At 40.6% G+C, this 18,913-nt stretch overlaps 1 protein-coding gene across 1 annotated transcript; it reads right to left on the bottom strand.

The window, feature by feature from the left end:
• Positions 1–347: 347 nt before the first annotated feature.
• Positions 348–2,834, bottom strand: LOC147464938 (uncharacterized). The gene is made up of 3 exons (XM_086517135.1): positions 2,120–2,834; positions 1,825–2,031; positions 348–1,480 (listed from the first exon to the last, which is right to left on the bottom strand). The coding sequence occupies exons 2-3, from the start codon at positions 2,006–2,008 to the stop codon at positions 582–584; spliced, it is 1,083 nt and encodes a 360-aa protein (XP_086373261.1). The 5' UTR covers positions 2,009–2,031; positions 2,120–2,834; the 3' UTR covers positions 348–581.
• Positions 2,835–18,913: the final 16,079 nt, after the last annotated feature.

Below are 18,913 nucleotides of genomic sequence, written 5' to 3'. Positions count from 1 at the left end.
TCTAAATCTTCTCGTGTCCATAAGCCAAAGATATGGAGCATAATGCTTGCTCTATGAACTAACAGTTGTGACAAGCTTGCAATAGTAGTCAACCATCTAGGTCAAGTTAGGACAAAATTTGATTACAATACTTAAAACTTCTGAGTTTCACGGCGGCATTAAATCAAATATAAGCATACATTAAAGTGAGTCAAATAAACTTTTTGTGCTAATATTCAAGTGACCTTAATAGGTGTTAGACCCTTCTCACAATATAGACATTCAGGAGCAAGTGCAAGGTGCTTTATGAAAGTACTAAGATGAAAACCAGTGCAACTCTCTCTCTCCAAAAAAAAAAACAAAAAACAGAGAGAAGAGAGGGTTGTATTACCATGGAAAAGACCACCACACAAGCAAATGTAAGGTCTCCTATAAACATGATTGATACAAGATAATAAACATTATCAAGGTAGCTAACTCCAAGCACCACCCATTCTGCTCAGAAAATGAGTACCTAACCTTGGTACTTGGAAATTGAATAAACCATTCTTTGTAAAGCAGATAAGCTCTTGCTTAAAAGCAAACCCACTACTGTGCCCTACCTATAGTAGATGAAGTAGCTGACAATCTTCTTGCCTTGCCATGTTAGTAGCAAAGGCTCTGACACCGGAGATTGACAACTCCGCCGTATCTACACTCGTCACAGAGCCCTCTGAATTCATCGATAGCGAGCATGGGCTCGACGCCCTCACTGCCTCAACCAATGAAGCATGTTCTCCTTCACTGCACAAGCTTCTCACAAACTCAATGTGATGTACATGGCTCTCTACATCATGGTAGGTATTGCCTCCTACTTTCCCATCATCACACCTCTCCATTTTCCTTGCACCCACCTTCTCCTGCGCATTCGAATTCAAAGAGAGGCCAAGCTCGACAATTTCCCGGCTCTGCCTCTCTTGCTCCTCTTGACAAGATGCCTGTTGGTGCCTTCTCACAACCATTGTAGCAAGTGCATGCCCACCTTGGGGATTCACTCTCCTGGCCACCGGTGCTATTAGCTGACCGCAAGGCAAGGCCGGACTCTGCTCTTGTCTGGAAGCTTCGCAATTCCCCAAAAATACTGGGTTGCTGGATGTATTTACCTCAAAGTCAGGCAAAAAGGCAGGCATGCTATGATCCATAGGAGCAACATCCACATTGCTCCGCAGTTCAGGTCGCTCATCGTGCCAATCTGAAGATCTAAACCTTTTGGCCTCTACACTGGAGCTCATGTTTGCCTCTGTCATGCTATGGGGTCTCTTTAAGGATGGGTTCCCAGGGGATTTGTGAGGAGGCATCGTAGATAGAGGGCAAGCTGTGGGCTTCAGCGACCCGCCCTTGAGCACGGTCTCGACCGCTGCTTGACATGCGGCCCAGTTCCCACTCCATAGTAATCCAACTGCGCCAAACACAGGATTCACTGTCCTTCCACATGCCTCATACAGTAGAGACTGAAAAAGGGCTGCACCCACAAAAACCACCATGGCAAGAGCTTCAACAATGGCTGAAAATCTACAACATAACCCTTAAATTCCACAAGAGAAACAGACTTCCTAATCGGGAGAATGTGGCAAATGCGCCAGAACATCGACATTGTGATCCATGTCACGATCATCTCGTTAAGCAGTGCCACAAATGGAGAAACAGAATATGAAGTAGACGTTTCTAGCACCAATTTCTATATACATAAGAAACTCTGGTCATGTGCAAGATCAGAGGGAACAGCTAGCCAAAAAAAAAAGCATCAATGCTTTGGGATTTTTATGTATGCAAGTTTCTAGAAGAAAGGACCCCTAGTTAATTTACCTGGCCTCTGGCTCTCTGCTACACTATTGATAAAGCTTAGCATGCCGGCACGGCCAAAGAATTTTGCGACGAAGACTGTCGCATGTCCCTGTGCTTCAGGGGACTCTATCCACTGCAAACAGGACCTAAGGATGCATGTGTCACTGCATCCTTTCCTCAAAACCCTGCATCCATTGCAGCTCATGTTGGTAATATTTTGTACCTCACCTGGACATCAACATAGAGAAAGCCAAAGTAAGCCCCATTATCATGCTGGCATATCCCCCTCATCATCAGAAGGAAGGGCTTGGCTTACCTCTTCTTGAGGCTGATGCCGGCGGGGTTTGAACTCGAGACGTCAAAGTTTCTATCGGACAAAGATTTGCACCGAAAGGAGATCCACGAAGGAGATTAGGAGCACTTGATGGTGCCTTTGGTTTGCCAGTTTACCAACTCACGGACGATTGGAAAGAGGAAAGTGGGATCTTCCAAGGTAGTGGGGGGAGGTGGCAGGTACTGATAAGCGCGAAGGCAGGGAAGGGATATTCAGCTCCCACAACAAAATGCAAGTATATAACGTGTGTGTGTGTGTGTGTGTGTGTGTGAGAGAGAGAGAGAGAGAGAGAGTGTGTGTGTGTGTGTGTGAGAGAGAGAGAGAGAGAGAGAGAGAGAGAGGGGTAGGTATATTGTGCAGCTCTGAAGAGCCAGAAGGGTGAAACTTTCATGAGAAGAGGGCGTCAATGGCCTCGGCCTCTGGGTCATCAAGCTTTGGCCCAGGGCCCTTTTAGAATATTCTGGATGCAGGGCTAAAGAGAGAAGAGGAGCAGGTCCGCAGGAGGCTCCAAGGGAGAGAGATTCTGCTAGAGAGAGAGAGAGAGAGAGAGAGTGTCATCAGAAAGAAAGGTCTGGTGGAATCATGGAGCCTGGCGGGAAGAGAGTAAGCGTGAGTGAGTGAAGAGAGAGAGAGAGAGAGAGAGAGAGAGAGAGAGGAATCCTGGTCTAGAGAGAGATAGGGCGGCCGAAGCAGCTCCGCAAGGCCAGAGCCATTGCCGACGTGGCTTTCTGCAAGGGCGTACATCCAGTCAGTGATCTCTTTGTAGATTTTTCATGTCCACGTGGCACAAGGGAAGTGGATATATTGCTGTAGACGCGCAAACTAGGGGCCGTTGCCTTGTTTGTCAACATTGACGACATGTAAGAGTGGCTTCGCACGAACATAGGTCGAACTGGGACCCAACACGAGAGCTCAAAACAATGGGAAGCTGGTTGCAGCCTGAAGAGTCAAGGGGTGTTCTCTCACTTTAAGGCAAGTTTGTCATAGAGGTGTTTTGCACGGGTGGGTGTTGCAAGTAATTGGCAACCCCCGTTGGCCCTTCTAGCAGCCTCCACCTCTTCAACCTTCGCTTTCGTACGCATAGAACCCCGGCCAGGTGACTCCTCAACCGATAAGAATTTCCAAGCTCCACCCATTTGGGTGCAGTTACGAAATTGGGCAGGGTTGACCCTCGTCTATCCTCACAAAACCATCCACAGTTGCACTTGTAGAGGTTTACCCCCTCCCTTGTGAAATGCCTCATAGTAGTTAAAAAGAGCTCATTTTTTTGCAACGCACACATCATGACATCACACTAACGTAATGAGTAATGTCTTCACTTGACCAAGTTTGTATGGAAAAAACCTCACCTTTGAGAAACTACAAAAGAAAAAACAAGACACTAAGATAAACTTATTGTACTAAGACATTCTTCAAAAAAATCAAAAAAAGTAGATCGTGCATGGTCTACATGCATGCCATACGAAATATATATGGAGAATGGGCACATTGTCTCTCCAAAATTAATTAAAAAATGGAAGGTGTGCTCTGCCCAGTGGTCCATTTCCTACTACGTAGTCAAGGTATTCAAGAATAAGGTAAAGAACCTGAATCTCTCTCTTGTAATTTTGTATTCAAGTCCTTGCCAGAGCCATGTTCAATGTATCCTATAATCAACATGTTCCAAGAGACAACATTTTGAATAGAAAATTGTTAAGATTTTTATGTGCTTTTGTAACAGTACCAAGGTTGGTATGCATATCCATTTTAAAGCACAACATGTTTCTCCAACACCCCCTAACTAGGAATGTTGTCATGAATTTCTCACCCATGTGAGGTCTTACGTAAGGTCAGAGGTCTTCAAGGTACAAGCATCGGCGATTACTTTTAGCAAAAGGCCTCCCCTTTGCATTTGGTAAAAACACCCAAAGCGTCCTTGCCATTGCCATGTTGGGCATATCGTGCAATCAACGCATTCCAGGAGACAACATTCTGAACAAAAAGCTCACTGAAACCTTGATGTGCTTTTGTAAAGGCACCACTTTTGATATACATATCAAAGCATTGCCCAACATAGCATGTTTCTCCAACTCATCATGAATTCTCTCACCCATGTTGAAGTCTTACGAATGGCCATATGTCTTCAAGGTGCAAGCATAGGTGATTGAAGAAAGTCCATCCCTTCGCATTTGGTGAAAAAATCCCAGAGCTTTCTTGCCATAGGCATGTTGGGCATATCTTTCAATCAATGCGTTGCAAAGAGATGACATTTTGATAGAAATCTCATTAAGATTGATATGTGCTTTCATATCTTTCAATCAATGCATTGCAAAGAGATGACATTTCAGATAGAAATCTCATTAAGACTGATATGGGATTTCATAAGGGCTCCACATTTCGCATTCAGATAGGAAAAAGCATTTCAAAGCGCAACAGGATAGTTGTCTAGCAAGCTCATTGTCAATGATGGCATGGAATCTTCCCAAGGACGATGTAAGATCCTTTAGGATGGAATTAATCATAGTCATTTGTTGCTACTCTCTCGACTCTCTCCTCTCTTTGGCTAAAGTAGATCGTGTCATTGCAGCTCTCTGAAGTGAACCATCTAGATTTCTTACAATTTTCACATGTGACAGATCAATGGAGTACCTTGTTTGCCCTGTTAAGAAGGTTCATTAAGCTCAATTTCAAGCTCCTCAAAAAAATTGGTAAAATTCTTGAAGATTGGGCTTCATTTGAAAAGGTCTCCTTAAAACCCAAAAATGAATTAGAAAGAGATTGGGATGATTGCAACGAAGCTTTGCAAAGAGGCAAGCCAATACTTACTTACAAAGATGAATATAGTGAGATCAACCTTAAACTTTAGGGTATCGTTGACTTTCATATGACGCGAGGTTTCATCATGGGGGAAGCATTAATTCAAAAGAGAGGTAAAAAGGAGTGCTCCTAAGACTTTAGAAGATGCAATTAAATTTTCTTAAATTCATGAAGATCACACCTGCTTCGGTGGCATTTCAAACCCTGTTGATTGTGAGCCCAAAGGAAGGAAATAGGAACTTCACTACCATCTCTAAAGGGAAAAAGAAAATCTCCATTTTCAAAGGACAAGAAACCACCTTTTAAGAAGAAAATGATAAAAGGGCCTAGGCTTAGTCAAGAAGATTTTGAGAGCAAAGAAAGAATATCTTTGTTACACATGTTTATCTCCAAACCACTCTGCATGGATTTTCCCTAAGGCTACCATCTCACATGGCTCCACAATTTAGAGTATATTTGATCATGCTCATATTTTCCTTTAAAGATTCCAAAAACTCACTTTGAATCTCTATCAAGAGAAGAGAGTTGATAACAGGCATACGGGTAAGAGCATCAACTACTACATTGTATCGTCCTTTATAATACCGAAGCTTCGCATCATACTCCTAAAGAATGTCAACCCATTTTTTCTTTCGACCCTTCAAATTGGCTTCTTGTGTAAACCATTTTATACTTTCATGGTCAAACACAATCTCAAACTGAGTCTTAAATAATGTCTCCACGTTTTCAAAGTAGACACTAATGCATTGAGTTCTCTTTTGTAAGTAGAATAATTCTCATGTGCAAAATCAAGTTTTTTGCTTTCCAATACAATTGGCCTTCCCTCTTGTAGAAGAACTGCTCCAATAGCACCATTACTAGCATCCATTTCTAGTACAAACAATTTCATAGAGTCTGCAATAGCTAAAATAGGACCTCTAGCTAATGCGACCTTGAGAGCGTTGAAACTTTGTTGTTAAGATTCTCTCCAGTGAAAGGTTTAAGATTATTCTCTCCACTGAAAGGTTTCTGCGTTGGCTTTCAGTTGGTCAACCATCGAAATATAAATACTAGCATAGTATTTAAACAATCGTTCATAAAAACCTACAAATCCCAAGAAAATATGTAGTTTTTCTAGATTTCTGGGAGAATTCCATCGTCTAATGACATCCACTTTGGATTTATCCATATGGAGTCCGAAAACTTCAATTACATGTCCCAAATAGTGAATTTTCTCCTTGAGAAAATTACACTTGGATTCCTTGGCATATAACTTATTTTACCGTAATTCCTCCTTAAGAGATTGTAAGTACTCTTTCTCAAAGGCCCTATATACCAAAATTTCGTCAAGAAAAATGATTAAAAAAACTTGCCCATCTATGGTCTCAAGAGATTGTCCATAAGAATCATGAAAGTAGTTGGTGCATTGGTCAACCCAAAGGGCATAACCAAAAACTCGTAGTGTCCATCAAGAAGCAGTTTTGGGTATATTAGCAAACCTAATGCGTACTTAATGATATCTTGACTACAAATGTACCTTCGTAAAGATACGAGCATGGGTGAGTTTGTCAAATAACTAATCCACTCTTGATAACGGATACTTGTTCTCAACAATAACCACAATGAGGCCACAATAATCTATGCACATGCATATACTACCATCCTTTGTCTTCACCAACAAGATGGGAGAGGCCCATGGTGAAGAGATGGATAGTGTAAACCCTCTATTGAGGTAGTCAACAAGGTGATGTTCCACCTCAGTAGCCTCAGAATGACCAAGTCTATGGGGTGGTGCGCAACACGTGTCTATGGGGTGGTGCGCAACACGTGTCTATGGTAACCCTAGTGGAAAATCATGCAAAAACACATCCTTGTATTTTATTAATAATTCTTTTAATCTACTAGCAACGTTTTTCTTGTTCTGGTGAGAGAGAAGTAGGCATATATGGAAGAGAAGAGAGAAGAACACGGTGTTGAGGAGTTGTAATTTAAAACATTATCAACATTTGACAAAAAATGACACTGTGAGTAATGAGCTTCATAAGCTTGGTTGTACAAATAAGTGGCAAGAAAGGAATATCCTTCTTCCTCAATAGTAGCACGTGCACACCATTGGATTTGCACATCAAACTATTATACTCATAGCTACGTTTTAATGATGACCCTAACTCATATAACCACTCTCAACTAAGTACCACATCTTCTTGATCCATATTCATGAGTTGGAAATTGAAGGATGTGTGATACCCTTGAATCTCTAGTGGTACATCCTTTACTTGTGTATCCAACACATTGACATCATGGTTGTTAATCATTTCTACCTTGTAGCGATGAAAACTAAGAGTCTGAGGTAAATTGAGCCATTTTCACTAATTTATAGCTAATGAAATTGTGCAAAGCACCCTCGTCTACCAAGATTCTCACCTTGTAAGCTCGAAAAGACCTATGCATGTGTACCAGCTTGTATGGACCAAAGGTCGACTACCACATTGAGGCCATAATATAGCACTCATGCACCACTTCGATGTGTTTTACTTCCACATTGGAAATGTGAGAGGAGGACTCAAGAGGAAATAATTTCACCATGTGCACCTCTTTCTCTTTACCTTGTGTAGTAGATTTGCCCTTGGGACAATCCTTTTTGCCGTGTCCACTCCCTAAATGGTTAAGATATACCTTTTCCTTCTTTGCTTTCTCAAACTCTTCACTAGATAGATGGCCCCTAGGTCCCTTCACCTTCTTGAATGCATCAAATGCAGCTACTATAAATTTTATCATATGACATGTTTATGCATTTGCATATATAATGTTAGGCGCATGAGTGTTATGCAATGCTTTTTCATCGGGATCATCGTGTATATCCGCTTGCACTATAGCTTCAAGAATCTTGGATTCTTGGATTTTAACAGGATTCTTAAGCTCTAGTGTTAACCCATGGATGAACCCACACACTTGCTAAAAAGATATCTAGACCCTCCAACTTGAGAATCACATCATGATAGTGCGAGATATGCTCTAATTGTGTCTTATGCCGACGCATCGAGCACTTGTCCCAAGTAGACCAATTTCTGTCTGCTTTATTTGTGGGTAGAAATTCCTTTTCAAACACAATTCATCTACCTCTTTTTGAGACAGAAGGTGCAACCCCTCCAAATTGGAGCCTTGCTCCTACAGACCAAGTGTGTTTCTGCCAGGCATTGCGGTCACAGAAACCCTAGTCCGCACATTAACTTAGCCCTTGGCCGACTGTTGCATGAATTGCAAAAGCATATCAAACATCTTAGTGACATTCACATTCAATTGTGAAAAAATAGCCTATAAAACAGTCATACATGTTTGCGATGCTTTATACTCTTGGTGGATGTCAAGCAATTCAATGCTATCATCTGCCTAGCTGCCGCATGAGCAACCTCCACGAGAGTGGCCGACCGCAAGGTAGTAAAAAGTGAAACCGAGGCGTGGTTCTCAAAATCAAAGGTATGCTACATGTTAACATCCAAATCCCTTGCGTAACGTGCTATGCTAGCAAGAGAAAATATGTACCTTGCAATGTAAAGGTCGCTTGATGAAATCAAAGAGTAACCGGCTAGAAACAACTACAAAATAAATTGACTAACCTTGCTAAATTAAAAGCATCAATTTGCAATCAATTGCCGATGTCGATCTCGAATGTCGAAAGTCACCGTCCAATCAAAGAACTTGCCGACAAACTTGAAACCCCGCCGTAATTGACCGTGTCAACTTCGATGAAGAAAAAAGTCTTGCTATTCATGGGGCTGACTTTGATTTATCACCCGCCTTTATAGAGAGAGAGAGAGAGAGAGAGAGAGAGTAAAGGTCGCTTGATGAAATCAAAGAGTAACCGGCTTCTGTACTAAAACCTTCAGTCCTACTCTTGAAAGCTCTCACAATCTCGGAGGATATTTTCTTTTTCTCCTCATCAGTGAGGGCATGATATTGTTGCTCAAATTTCATTTGTTTCTGCTCCACTCCCGTTGTTTCCTCTTTCTTACTCTCTCATAATCCCTGATTATAGAAAGAGCTAGATCTTGGGAGTTGTAATTCATTCCCTCTAGTGGCTCTTTTTTTCTTTTTCCTGAGAACTGTAGACGTGCATAATCTGTTACTTACTTAAAATCACTTAAATGTATAGTTGTCAACACTTGATGCTATAATACACACATACTATGAACAAATGCCCTCACAAAACTATAGATGTGACCAACAAAACCAATGACTTCATTTGGAGTGGGTGGGCTACATATAAGATTTGCTTACCATTACATTACAGTACGGCTCCATTTACAGCATTGGAGATAGTGGCAATAATGTTGATTGATGGTTCTCCATTTCTGTAGGTCTGTGTCGGAAGAAGAGAAAGAGCTCAGCTTTAACAACTCATCTTTGAGGCAGGATGCCCGGCGCAAGGGGGGGGGGGGGGGGGGGGGGGGGAGAGAGAGAGAGAGAGAGAGAGAGAGAGAGAGAGAGAGAGAGAGAGAGAGAGAGATTCTCCATGTCGTCTTCAGTAACTGAAAACAGAAGCACATGAAAAGGGAAAATAAATTTTTTATGGAACATTTGAAATTCAAAGGACTTGCCCATCCATTTTTAGTGTATGCTAACAAGCACAAGTAACTAGCACTGTTCGAAACAACATATTCAGTGACACGTTAACAAGTAACAAGTAACTAGCATTGTTCGAGACAACATATTCAGTGACACGTTAACATGCTTCTACCCAAATATTGTTGCTTATCAGGAAAAGTCAAATTGCTTCCTTTGAGTGATCAGCCGATGGCTCAAAGATTTGATGCAAGGGGCTACTACCAAGATCAAAAAAATTCTTAAACACATCAGAGCATATAATAATGTATTGGATTTTGATTCTCTAAGTACTCATGTAGATGATCAACTTGAGTGGGGGAGAGGTGTATACACATTTAAAGTTTGAGCTCAACAATATATTGCATCATGTGCTAGATTTAGATAGAGATTCCTTGCATAGTTTGTAGACTATGATGCATCCTGTTAACCCATATGCAAATGCCTTTTGGTCTACTGCTATAACAATGCAGAATGAAGGAATCCCAAACATGAAGATGGTCATTATTGAAAAGCGTACAAATGGTTGGTAATATTTAGTCCCACATGGATCTAAGGTTGTAGAAATTATGCCAAGGCAAGGAGATGAGAGAAACATCCGCCATCATGATATTATAGTGCAGTATCGTGATGGGGGTCTTAAAAGTATCTCCATCCTGCATCAATCATACATGCCTTTATATATGGTCTATTGTGATGGGTGGAATCCATATATACCGCGGACTCACAATGAGCAGCAGTTTGCTACACAAAAACACTTTTACACTTTTAGGTTGCAGATTAGGAGTGACACCATAGAGTTCCTTTTACGTGAAGGACAATTGTTGCAGCAGTACATTGTTGATGCCTACAATACTATGGAGGAGTCAAGGTTATTATGGTTTAGAAACAACCAGAGATCAATTCATGTAGAAGTGTATCAAGGCCTTGCAGACATGGTTGCTTTTAGCGATGGTGCGCATGGATTCATGGGTGTTAATGCTAGAAGAAGAATTGTATTGGCTTCATCTTTTGTGGGGGAACCTCAGTACATGCATCAATTCTATCAAGATTCCATGGAAATTTTACATAAGAGAGGAAAGAATAATCTATTCATAGCTTTCACATGCAACCCAAGGTGGAAGGAAATAGAAGATGCATTATTGCCAGGACAGACTGTTTCTGATTGTCTTCACTTGACTAGGCATGTCTTTTATCATAATTTTAAGATTTGATGGACTTTATTCTTAAAAGAGCTATGTTTGGAAAGGTTGTTGGACATGTTTGTGTGATAGAATTTCAGAAGCTAGGTCTTCCCCATGCTCATTTCTTACAGATTCTTGCATTTGAATATAAGACAATAGAGACGTGGTATTATGATAGAATGGTTTGTGCTGAACTTCCAGATAAAAATATCTTTCTTGATCTGTATGATGTTGTGAGTCGTTGCAATGTTCATGGTCCATGTGACACATTGGATCCAAACACTCCGTTCGTATGGTAGATCAAAGATGTAGATTCAAATACCCATGCAAGATTTGTGAAGCTACTTCTGTTGATGGCCTAATATATTGCGTTTGCAAGTGCTTCTCCCTCAACATAAAACTCTGGGATGTCCAACGTAGACCGTTTTGTATCATTTGGATGTGGGAGTGGTTTGATAGCAAAGAAGAGAGGATATTCAATGCAAAAGAGAAAACGAATTTAGCCATTTGTATGGAAGCATCTTTAAATTGTGGGCAAAGAGTTGCTTATAATGAAATCATGCAATCAATTGACTCAACAAATGGGAGAGTTTTTAATTTGTTTTTTTCTTGGATGGACCCGGTGGGACTGGGAAGACTTATCTCTATAATGCCCTACTTTGTCACATACGTGGTTAACAGAATGTGGCTTTAGCATGTGCATCCTCGGGGAATTGTGGCTTTACTTCTTAGCAATGTACGTACAACACATTCAAGATTTAAGATACCAATAGAAGTGCATTGGGAATCAACATGCAACATCAAAGTAAGTAGTCAACTTGCAAAGCTTTTGAGATTAGCATCATTGATCATCTGGAATGAGGCTCCCATGATCCATTGCTATGCTTTTGAGGCCTTGGATAGGACATTGAGAGATGTTATGCAAAGTGATGCATTATTTGGGGAAAAGGTGTTTCTCCTTGGGGGTGGTTTCAGAAAAATTTTGCCAGTTGTGCCCAAAGAAAGTCAAGCAGATATTGTGGATGACTCTTTGTGTCGAGCTTATATATGGAAACATGTGAAGACTCTAAAGCTACTAGAGAATATGCGTGTACTTCATTGTTCCAGTGACTTGGTTGAGAGAGACTTTGCAAAATGGGTAATAGACATTGGCATTGTGAATGTTTATGATGGGGATTTACTTGATACTGTAGCATTTCCAAGTAGTATGATACTCAAACATAACAATGTTCAAGGCCTAATTCACAGTATATATGGTGACTTACAAAATGTCCGAAGACATGCAAAATTCTTTAGGAACAAAGGTATTCTTGCACCATGCAATAAGGATGTTTCTATAATCATTGACTTGGCTATGCGTAAAATGAGAGGACTTAACAAAAAATACTTGAGTACAGATTCTCTTTGTACATCAGATTGTAATGGTGGGTTATATCCGGTAGAGTTTTGAAACCCATTGGATCTTGGTGGTGGCTTCTCACCACAATGCTTACACCTAAAAGAGAATGATTCAATTATGCTCTTTCGCAACCTAGATCCAAAGCGTGCTTATGCAGTGAGACAAGATTGATATGTAAGCATTTTATCACAGGGTCATTGAGACGGAAGTAAACACAGGTTCTCATGTTGGAGATAATGTATTCATACCAAGGATCAACTTTATCATAGGATGTTCTGAAGGATTACCTTTTGAAATGAAGCGCAGCTAGTTTCCTATGAGAATTGCATTCGGAATGACCGTCAACAAAGAACTGTTGGAATTAGGGTTGCAGAGAAACACACACAGCTTGGAGAAGACGAAGGAAGCTCAAGGCACACAATAGAGAGTGTGTTACTTAGTGTGCAATGGAAAGATAGATAGCCCTAGAGTGATGGGCGTATATACAATGCACAAGGGAAAAAACCTCCTAAAGAGGAAAAAAATGCCCCGGCGGTCCTAGTGTGTTCACACACATCACTACCACATGTATTGATGTGTTCACACACATCACTACCACATGTATATGGTAACAAATCCCCCCTGGAGTGATGCGGTGAATGAGAGCCGGCACATGAGTAAAGGGAAGTGCCATGCCCTGAGGACATGATCAGTCCACAAAGGGGAGTAAGCCCAAAGCTTTGCGGAAAACTTCAAGCTTCTCATGAGACAATGCCTTTGTCAAAAGATCTGCAAGGTTGTCCTGTGTTGGCACATAAGCCAAGTTGATCTCTGCTGCTGTGAGCCTCTCCCTGACATAGTGGTAATGCACCTCAATGTGCTTTGTGCGAGCATGAAAACCATGATATACATGAACTCCCAAGCATGAAACAAAAACCACTTGTGGACACTCGCGTGTCAAAACAACCAGCCCAATCTGAGTCCGAAAAAGCATGTAAGTCTGGCGGCAATGATCCCCCCTTGGGATAAAACAAGCCAAGATGTAAAGTGCCACTAAGGTAGCGGAAAATCCTCTTGACAGCCTGCCAATGCTTAGACCCTGGGCTATGCATAAATCTGCTGACCTATGAGACTGCAAACTGAATATCCGGCCTCGTGTTGCATACATAAATGAGGCAGCCAACATCAGTTTGGTAAAGAGTGACATCAGCAGGATCACCAGCATCATGTAGACTCAACTTCAAACCTATTTCCATGGGAGTGGCAATAGGTTTTCAATCCTCAAGTCCAAACTTACATAGCAATGTCTCTATGTAACTTTTCGGACACAAGGCAATACCACCATCACACTGCTTAAACTGTATACCCAAATAATGATGCAACAGCCCCAAATCTTTCATCTTGAAAGTAGCATTCAAATCAGCCTTAAATTCAGCAATATGTCTCTCATTTGGTCCAATGATCAGCAAATCATCAACATAAAGAACCACAATGAGAAGTACATCACCCTCACGCTTTACATACAATGTGCTTTCTGTTGGACTGTTACAAAAGCCTTGTTTGACCAAATGAGTGTCAGCTTTCTCATACCAAGCACGAGGAGATTGCTTCAACCCATACAAAGCCTTGTTACATTTGCACACTTTGTCCTCTTGTCCTTTTATGACAAAACCGCGAGGCTGTGTTACATAAACTTCCTCAAATATGTCACCATTCAAGAAAGCAGTAACAATGTCTGATTGATGTACATCCCAATCAAAATGAGCTGCCAATGCACATAGAAAATGCACAGTAGTCATACGACAAGTGGGAGCAAAAGTCTCTTCATAATCTATGCCTTTTCGTTGTGCATAACCTGTCTACAAAGAAAACCTAGAGGTAAAAAATGTTTAAGGTATCATACTATCTTTCATCCATGCATTACTCTTTGTCATTAACTTTTTGTCAATTGAAGTTTTATATTAAACTTACTTTGTGTTACTGTTTATAGATGGCCATACGATCTACGGTTAAATATATAATGGATAGGGTATTTGAATATATTCGAGGTAATTTGTTGAAACTTTACAAAAAAAAAATTCTCACATGTTTTCAATGTTTGAATGAGTAAAACATACTAACCATGTTGTATGAACCATAGATTCATCTTTTTGGAGAGGACCTAACCCAGCAAATGATGTTGTCCATATCTGAGAATACTTTGATGTCATAAGGTACGACTTACGACTTTTGAATCAATATTTGTTATGTCTTGCAATAGCTTTGGATTTTTCTTCAGATACTCTTTTTTCTTTGTAGAAAACACTATTATCCAGCCCATCTCTTGGTAGTCTTTATGAGTCCACGTGCTATTTAGGACTCATAGGGTACTATCATGTTTGCCTAGAGTTGGACAAGGCAGCATGACGGGGTCATCTCTCTCTTAGAGAGATAGAATATCAACGGCCTATAAATGCACTACCTTCCTTTGGATTTGAAGCAAAGAATTGGAAAGTGAGAATGTATATTGTCGATGATACTCCTAGGCGACTTGGACGAAGTGTATGATACATTGGGTCCTGAGTACTATGGGTGTGAACCCATGTCTTTTGCAAGCTTTGCTTGAAACCCAAATGATAACTCTTACAATGAATTTTGTGTTTAGGACTATATCTAAATTAGATGGGGTTTGGTTTAATCACTATAACATATGCGCGGTATTATCGCCTGCATTACCGCACAAAAACAAATAAACTTGTAATATGAAATTTCTTGTAAGCGAAAAAGCGTGCGGCAAAGATTGCGGCAATGGTCTAGCGGTAAAGTTACGGTAATGGATGCAGCTAAATTCTCGCATGTATTACCGCGTTTATTACTGCAACCATATCCGCACTCATTACCGCCACTCTATTATCGCAAGCATTACCGCGCGCTGGTTTATTATGAAAAAATAGATGACCGTTTGGATGATCCTTTGCAGGACCATCCAAAAGGTCATCTATTTTTTTATTTATTTAAAATATTTTTCAAAATTATTATTAATTACAAGAAATTTAATTACAACAAAATATCAATTCAGCAAACTACAATTGGACAATACATTGAGCCAAAAAAATGATTGATAATTTTATTTACATAAGTGGAATTACAATTGGACAATACATTGAGCCAAAAAATGATAGGTAATTGCATTTACATAAAGAGGGCAAAAAAAGCCCGCGTATACAAATTAGAGGATGGTCATGGCCAAAACGCTAACGCGTTTGTGTAATTTGCTCATAGGGGAGAGGGCGGCATTTTGCGTGGAACTCCTTGACTCTGAAAATCAGAAAAAGAAACAATTAACACTTTGTTATTTAATATTTGATATAAAATCAATAATTTGATAATTTAAATAAGATTAAACTTACATGTTGCAGACTTCTGCACGCATTTTCGAACTCCTCTCGAGAGATCATTTGATTTTCAAAAAACCAACACCAAGTTTGATACTCGCTATGGTTCTCTCTATATCTCTGCACATCTCTAGTCGGGTGACTCATGGTAATATTATACTGACAAAAAAATAGCAATGAATTAATTAAATGAAAAACATTAGGTTTTTTACAATAAAACTAATATTTTTACTTACATATTTGTCTTTCCAAGCCGTTTTTCCTCTCGAACCATAATGCGTAGGAGTCTGATGGGATCCGGCCTCAACTTGGCGCATATACATCCTCACGCCCGTTGCCCTTTCGTCCTCTTTCTCTTCCATAGCTGTCTCCCACTCCACATCCTGGACATTTCCTGGCCGATAGCTGTGCTCAAGAGACTCCATTGTCTTCTTTGCAGCTCTCCTCACACTAGATTTTTCGTTCTTGAGAAATGTTTTGACATGCTCTTGCAACCAATGCCTTGAGAATTGTTGCTCCTCAGGGTTGGGGAAACGCATGTGCATGGTTGTCTCTATATATGTGAGGTTGTAGGGATCCTGTTGTGATCAAATTTGAGAAAACAATTGATATATGTGGAGTGGATTAATTGGTTGACGTGTGTGCGGAATCTCCTGCCCTGCGTTGTCCCGAGATCCACCATACCTCCTCTATGAACCTGGTAGTATAACCCGCGAGCATCTGGTGCACGCATGTCATGGTCCTCATCTTCTGCTGGAGCAGGGAGTAGTGACCGTGGAGGAGAATCTGTAGTACTCCCCCCCCTCCAAAACAACAACTAGCTCCGCTCCCTCGTCGAGATCGATCGGTGCTAGCGCGCGAGCTGCCCTTGCGCTGACTGCCAGAAGAGCATCGACGTGAATCTGAGGTAGAAGGTGGGATAGGTGATGGATAGGTGGACGCCCGTGGCGTCAGACCCTATGGTGTCACACCCAACAGCGTCGGACCCTGTGAAGGAAAAGATGAACATGGAGCTGTAGGTGGAAAACTCTGCAGGTACGGAGTGCCACCAGTCGGAGTAGAGACCTCATAATCCAAACGTTGCTAGTTGCGCCGATGAATAGTGCTGCGTAAGGGTCTGCTGCGAACCTAACCACTCAGCTTGAAGACGCAATGCCCTCTCCACATCTGAATCGGTCATAGGTACGGCAGCGGACCCACCAAGAGCGTCTCGAAACCAGTCGAACCCTGATGATGACTGCTGAGGCGACGGCTGTGAATGATAGACAGAGAGAACGTCGAGATATGACATCCCGTCCGCCATGAACTCCTCAATGCTACGAAAGCGTGGTGTGGAAGAAGAAGACATGGTCTGCATTTATTGCGACAAAGATTAAACTCGCTAATAAAAATTGAAATATATGCTTAAAAACTTACACATTGATTTTTTTCAAACATTGGATTTTTTAACATTGGATCAAAGCCTTGAGTGCTAATAAGATATTAGTGTGTGTATTGGCTAATAAGAGATTATTGTGTTTATGATTAGTGTGACCGATTGTGCGATCACTTGGACGGCCATTGGGGCCTAATACGTCACCTACGACTTAATCATGGAGGTATGTTTATGTTTTTGTGTTGATTAGTGTTTAATTTAACATAATTAGTGTGTGTAATTGACATGTACACACACTAATTAGTGTGTAATTGACATGAACACACATTAATTAGTGTGTGCATTGGCTTGTGCACATACTAATTAGTGTGTGTTAACATACACTAATTAGTGTGTGCATTGGCTTGTGTAATTGGCTTGTGCACACATTGATTAGTGTGTGTTAACATACACTAATTACTGTGCCATTGGCTAATGCACACACTAATTAGTGTGTGTTAACACACACTAATTAGTGTGTACATTGGTTTGTGTGATTGGCCGATGCACACATTAATCACACACTAATTAGTGTGTGCATTGGCTTGTGTGATTGGACAATGCACACACTAATTGGTGTGTGTTAACACACATTAATTAGTGTGTGCATTGGTCAATGTGATTGGCCAATGCACACACTAATCACACACTAAATAGTGTGTGTTAACACACACTAATTAGTGTGTGCATTGGCTTGTGTGATTGGACAATGCACACACTAATTGGTGTGTGTTACCACACATTAATTAGTGTGTGCATTGGCCAATCCTATTGATCAATGCACACACTAATCACACACTAACTAGTGTGCGCATTGGTCAATCACATTGGTCAATGCACACACTAATCACACACTAAATAGTGTGTGTTAACACACACTAATTAGTGTGTGCATTGACCAATCCCATTGACCAATGCACACACTAATCACTAATTAATGTGTGCATTGACCAATGCACACACTAATCACTAATTAATGTGTGCATTAACCAATCCCATTGATCAATGGATACACTAATCACACACTGAATAGTGTGTGTTAACACACACTATTTAGTGTGTGTAATCACACACTAATTAGTGTATGCACACACTAATTAGTGTGCGCATTGGCCAATCACATTGGCCAATGCACACACTAATTAGTGTCTGTTAAACTAGTGTGTGTTAAGTTTAGGTTTTTGCAAGTAAGTGTTAATTTTAACATGTGCACACACTAATTGGTGTGTCTTTACTTACACTACTTAGTGTGTGCATTAGAATAATGCACACAGTAATTAGTGTGTGTAAAGAACACATTAAGTAGTGTATGTAAACACACTGTGTGTAATCACGCACTAATGTGCATTAGAGTAATGCACATACTAATTAGTGCACACATTGGCATATGCACACACTAATTAGTGTGTGTAATCACACACTAATTAGTGTATGCACATACTAATGCATAACTTAAATTAACATATGCATGTGTGTGCGTATGTGTATTTGCATGCGTGTTAACTTGTGCATGTGTATGTGTATTTGCATGCGTGTTAACATATGCATGTGTATGTGTATTTGCATGCGTGTTAACTTGTGTGTGTGTATGCATGTGTGTGTATACGTGTGTATGAGTGTATGCATGTGTGTGTGTGTGTATGCGTGTGTATGAGTGTGTAAAAATCAAGAAACATAACAAGAAAACTTACATGGAATTGAAGAGCTTGTTGGGAGAGGGTAGGAGAGTATAGATGGAAGAGCAGAGATGATGGAGAGTAGAAGAGTAGGTAACAATGGTGTAAGAGCTCAAGGTTGTGAGGTTCTTGCTTTCGGCTTCTGTGAAGAAGACGATGAAATTTGAAATTTAAGGTTTTGAACTTCGCGGGGCACGCGGGTGTCCCTATTTATAAAAAAAATTGAAAAATATTTTTCTGCGCCTATTATCGCGAGCATTACTGCAACCTTTACCGCAGTGATTAACGCAACTATTACCGCACAGCAATTTCGGCGCAACCAGAGAGAAGGCCACGTTTTGACATTATGACCTTTGATTTTCAAAATCTATTG

This window comes from Adiantum capillus-veneris, chromosome 1 (assembly GCF_014529385.1).
Source record: "Adiantum capillus-veneris isolate H3 chromosome 1, ASM1452938v2, whole genome shotgun sequence".
Lineage (NCBI taxonomy): Eukaryota > Viridiplantae > Streptophyta > Polypodiopsida > Polypodiales > Pteridaceae > Adiantum > Adiantum capillus-veneris.
Note: the sequence above shows the minus strand (reverse complement) of the source record. Positions and strands in the feature narration are given on the sequence as shown.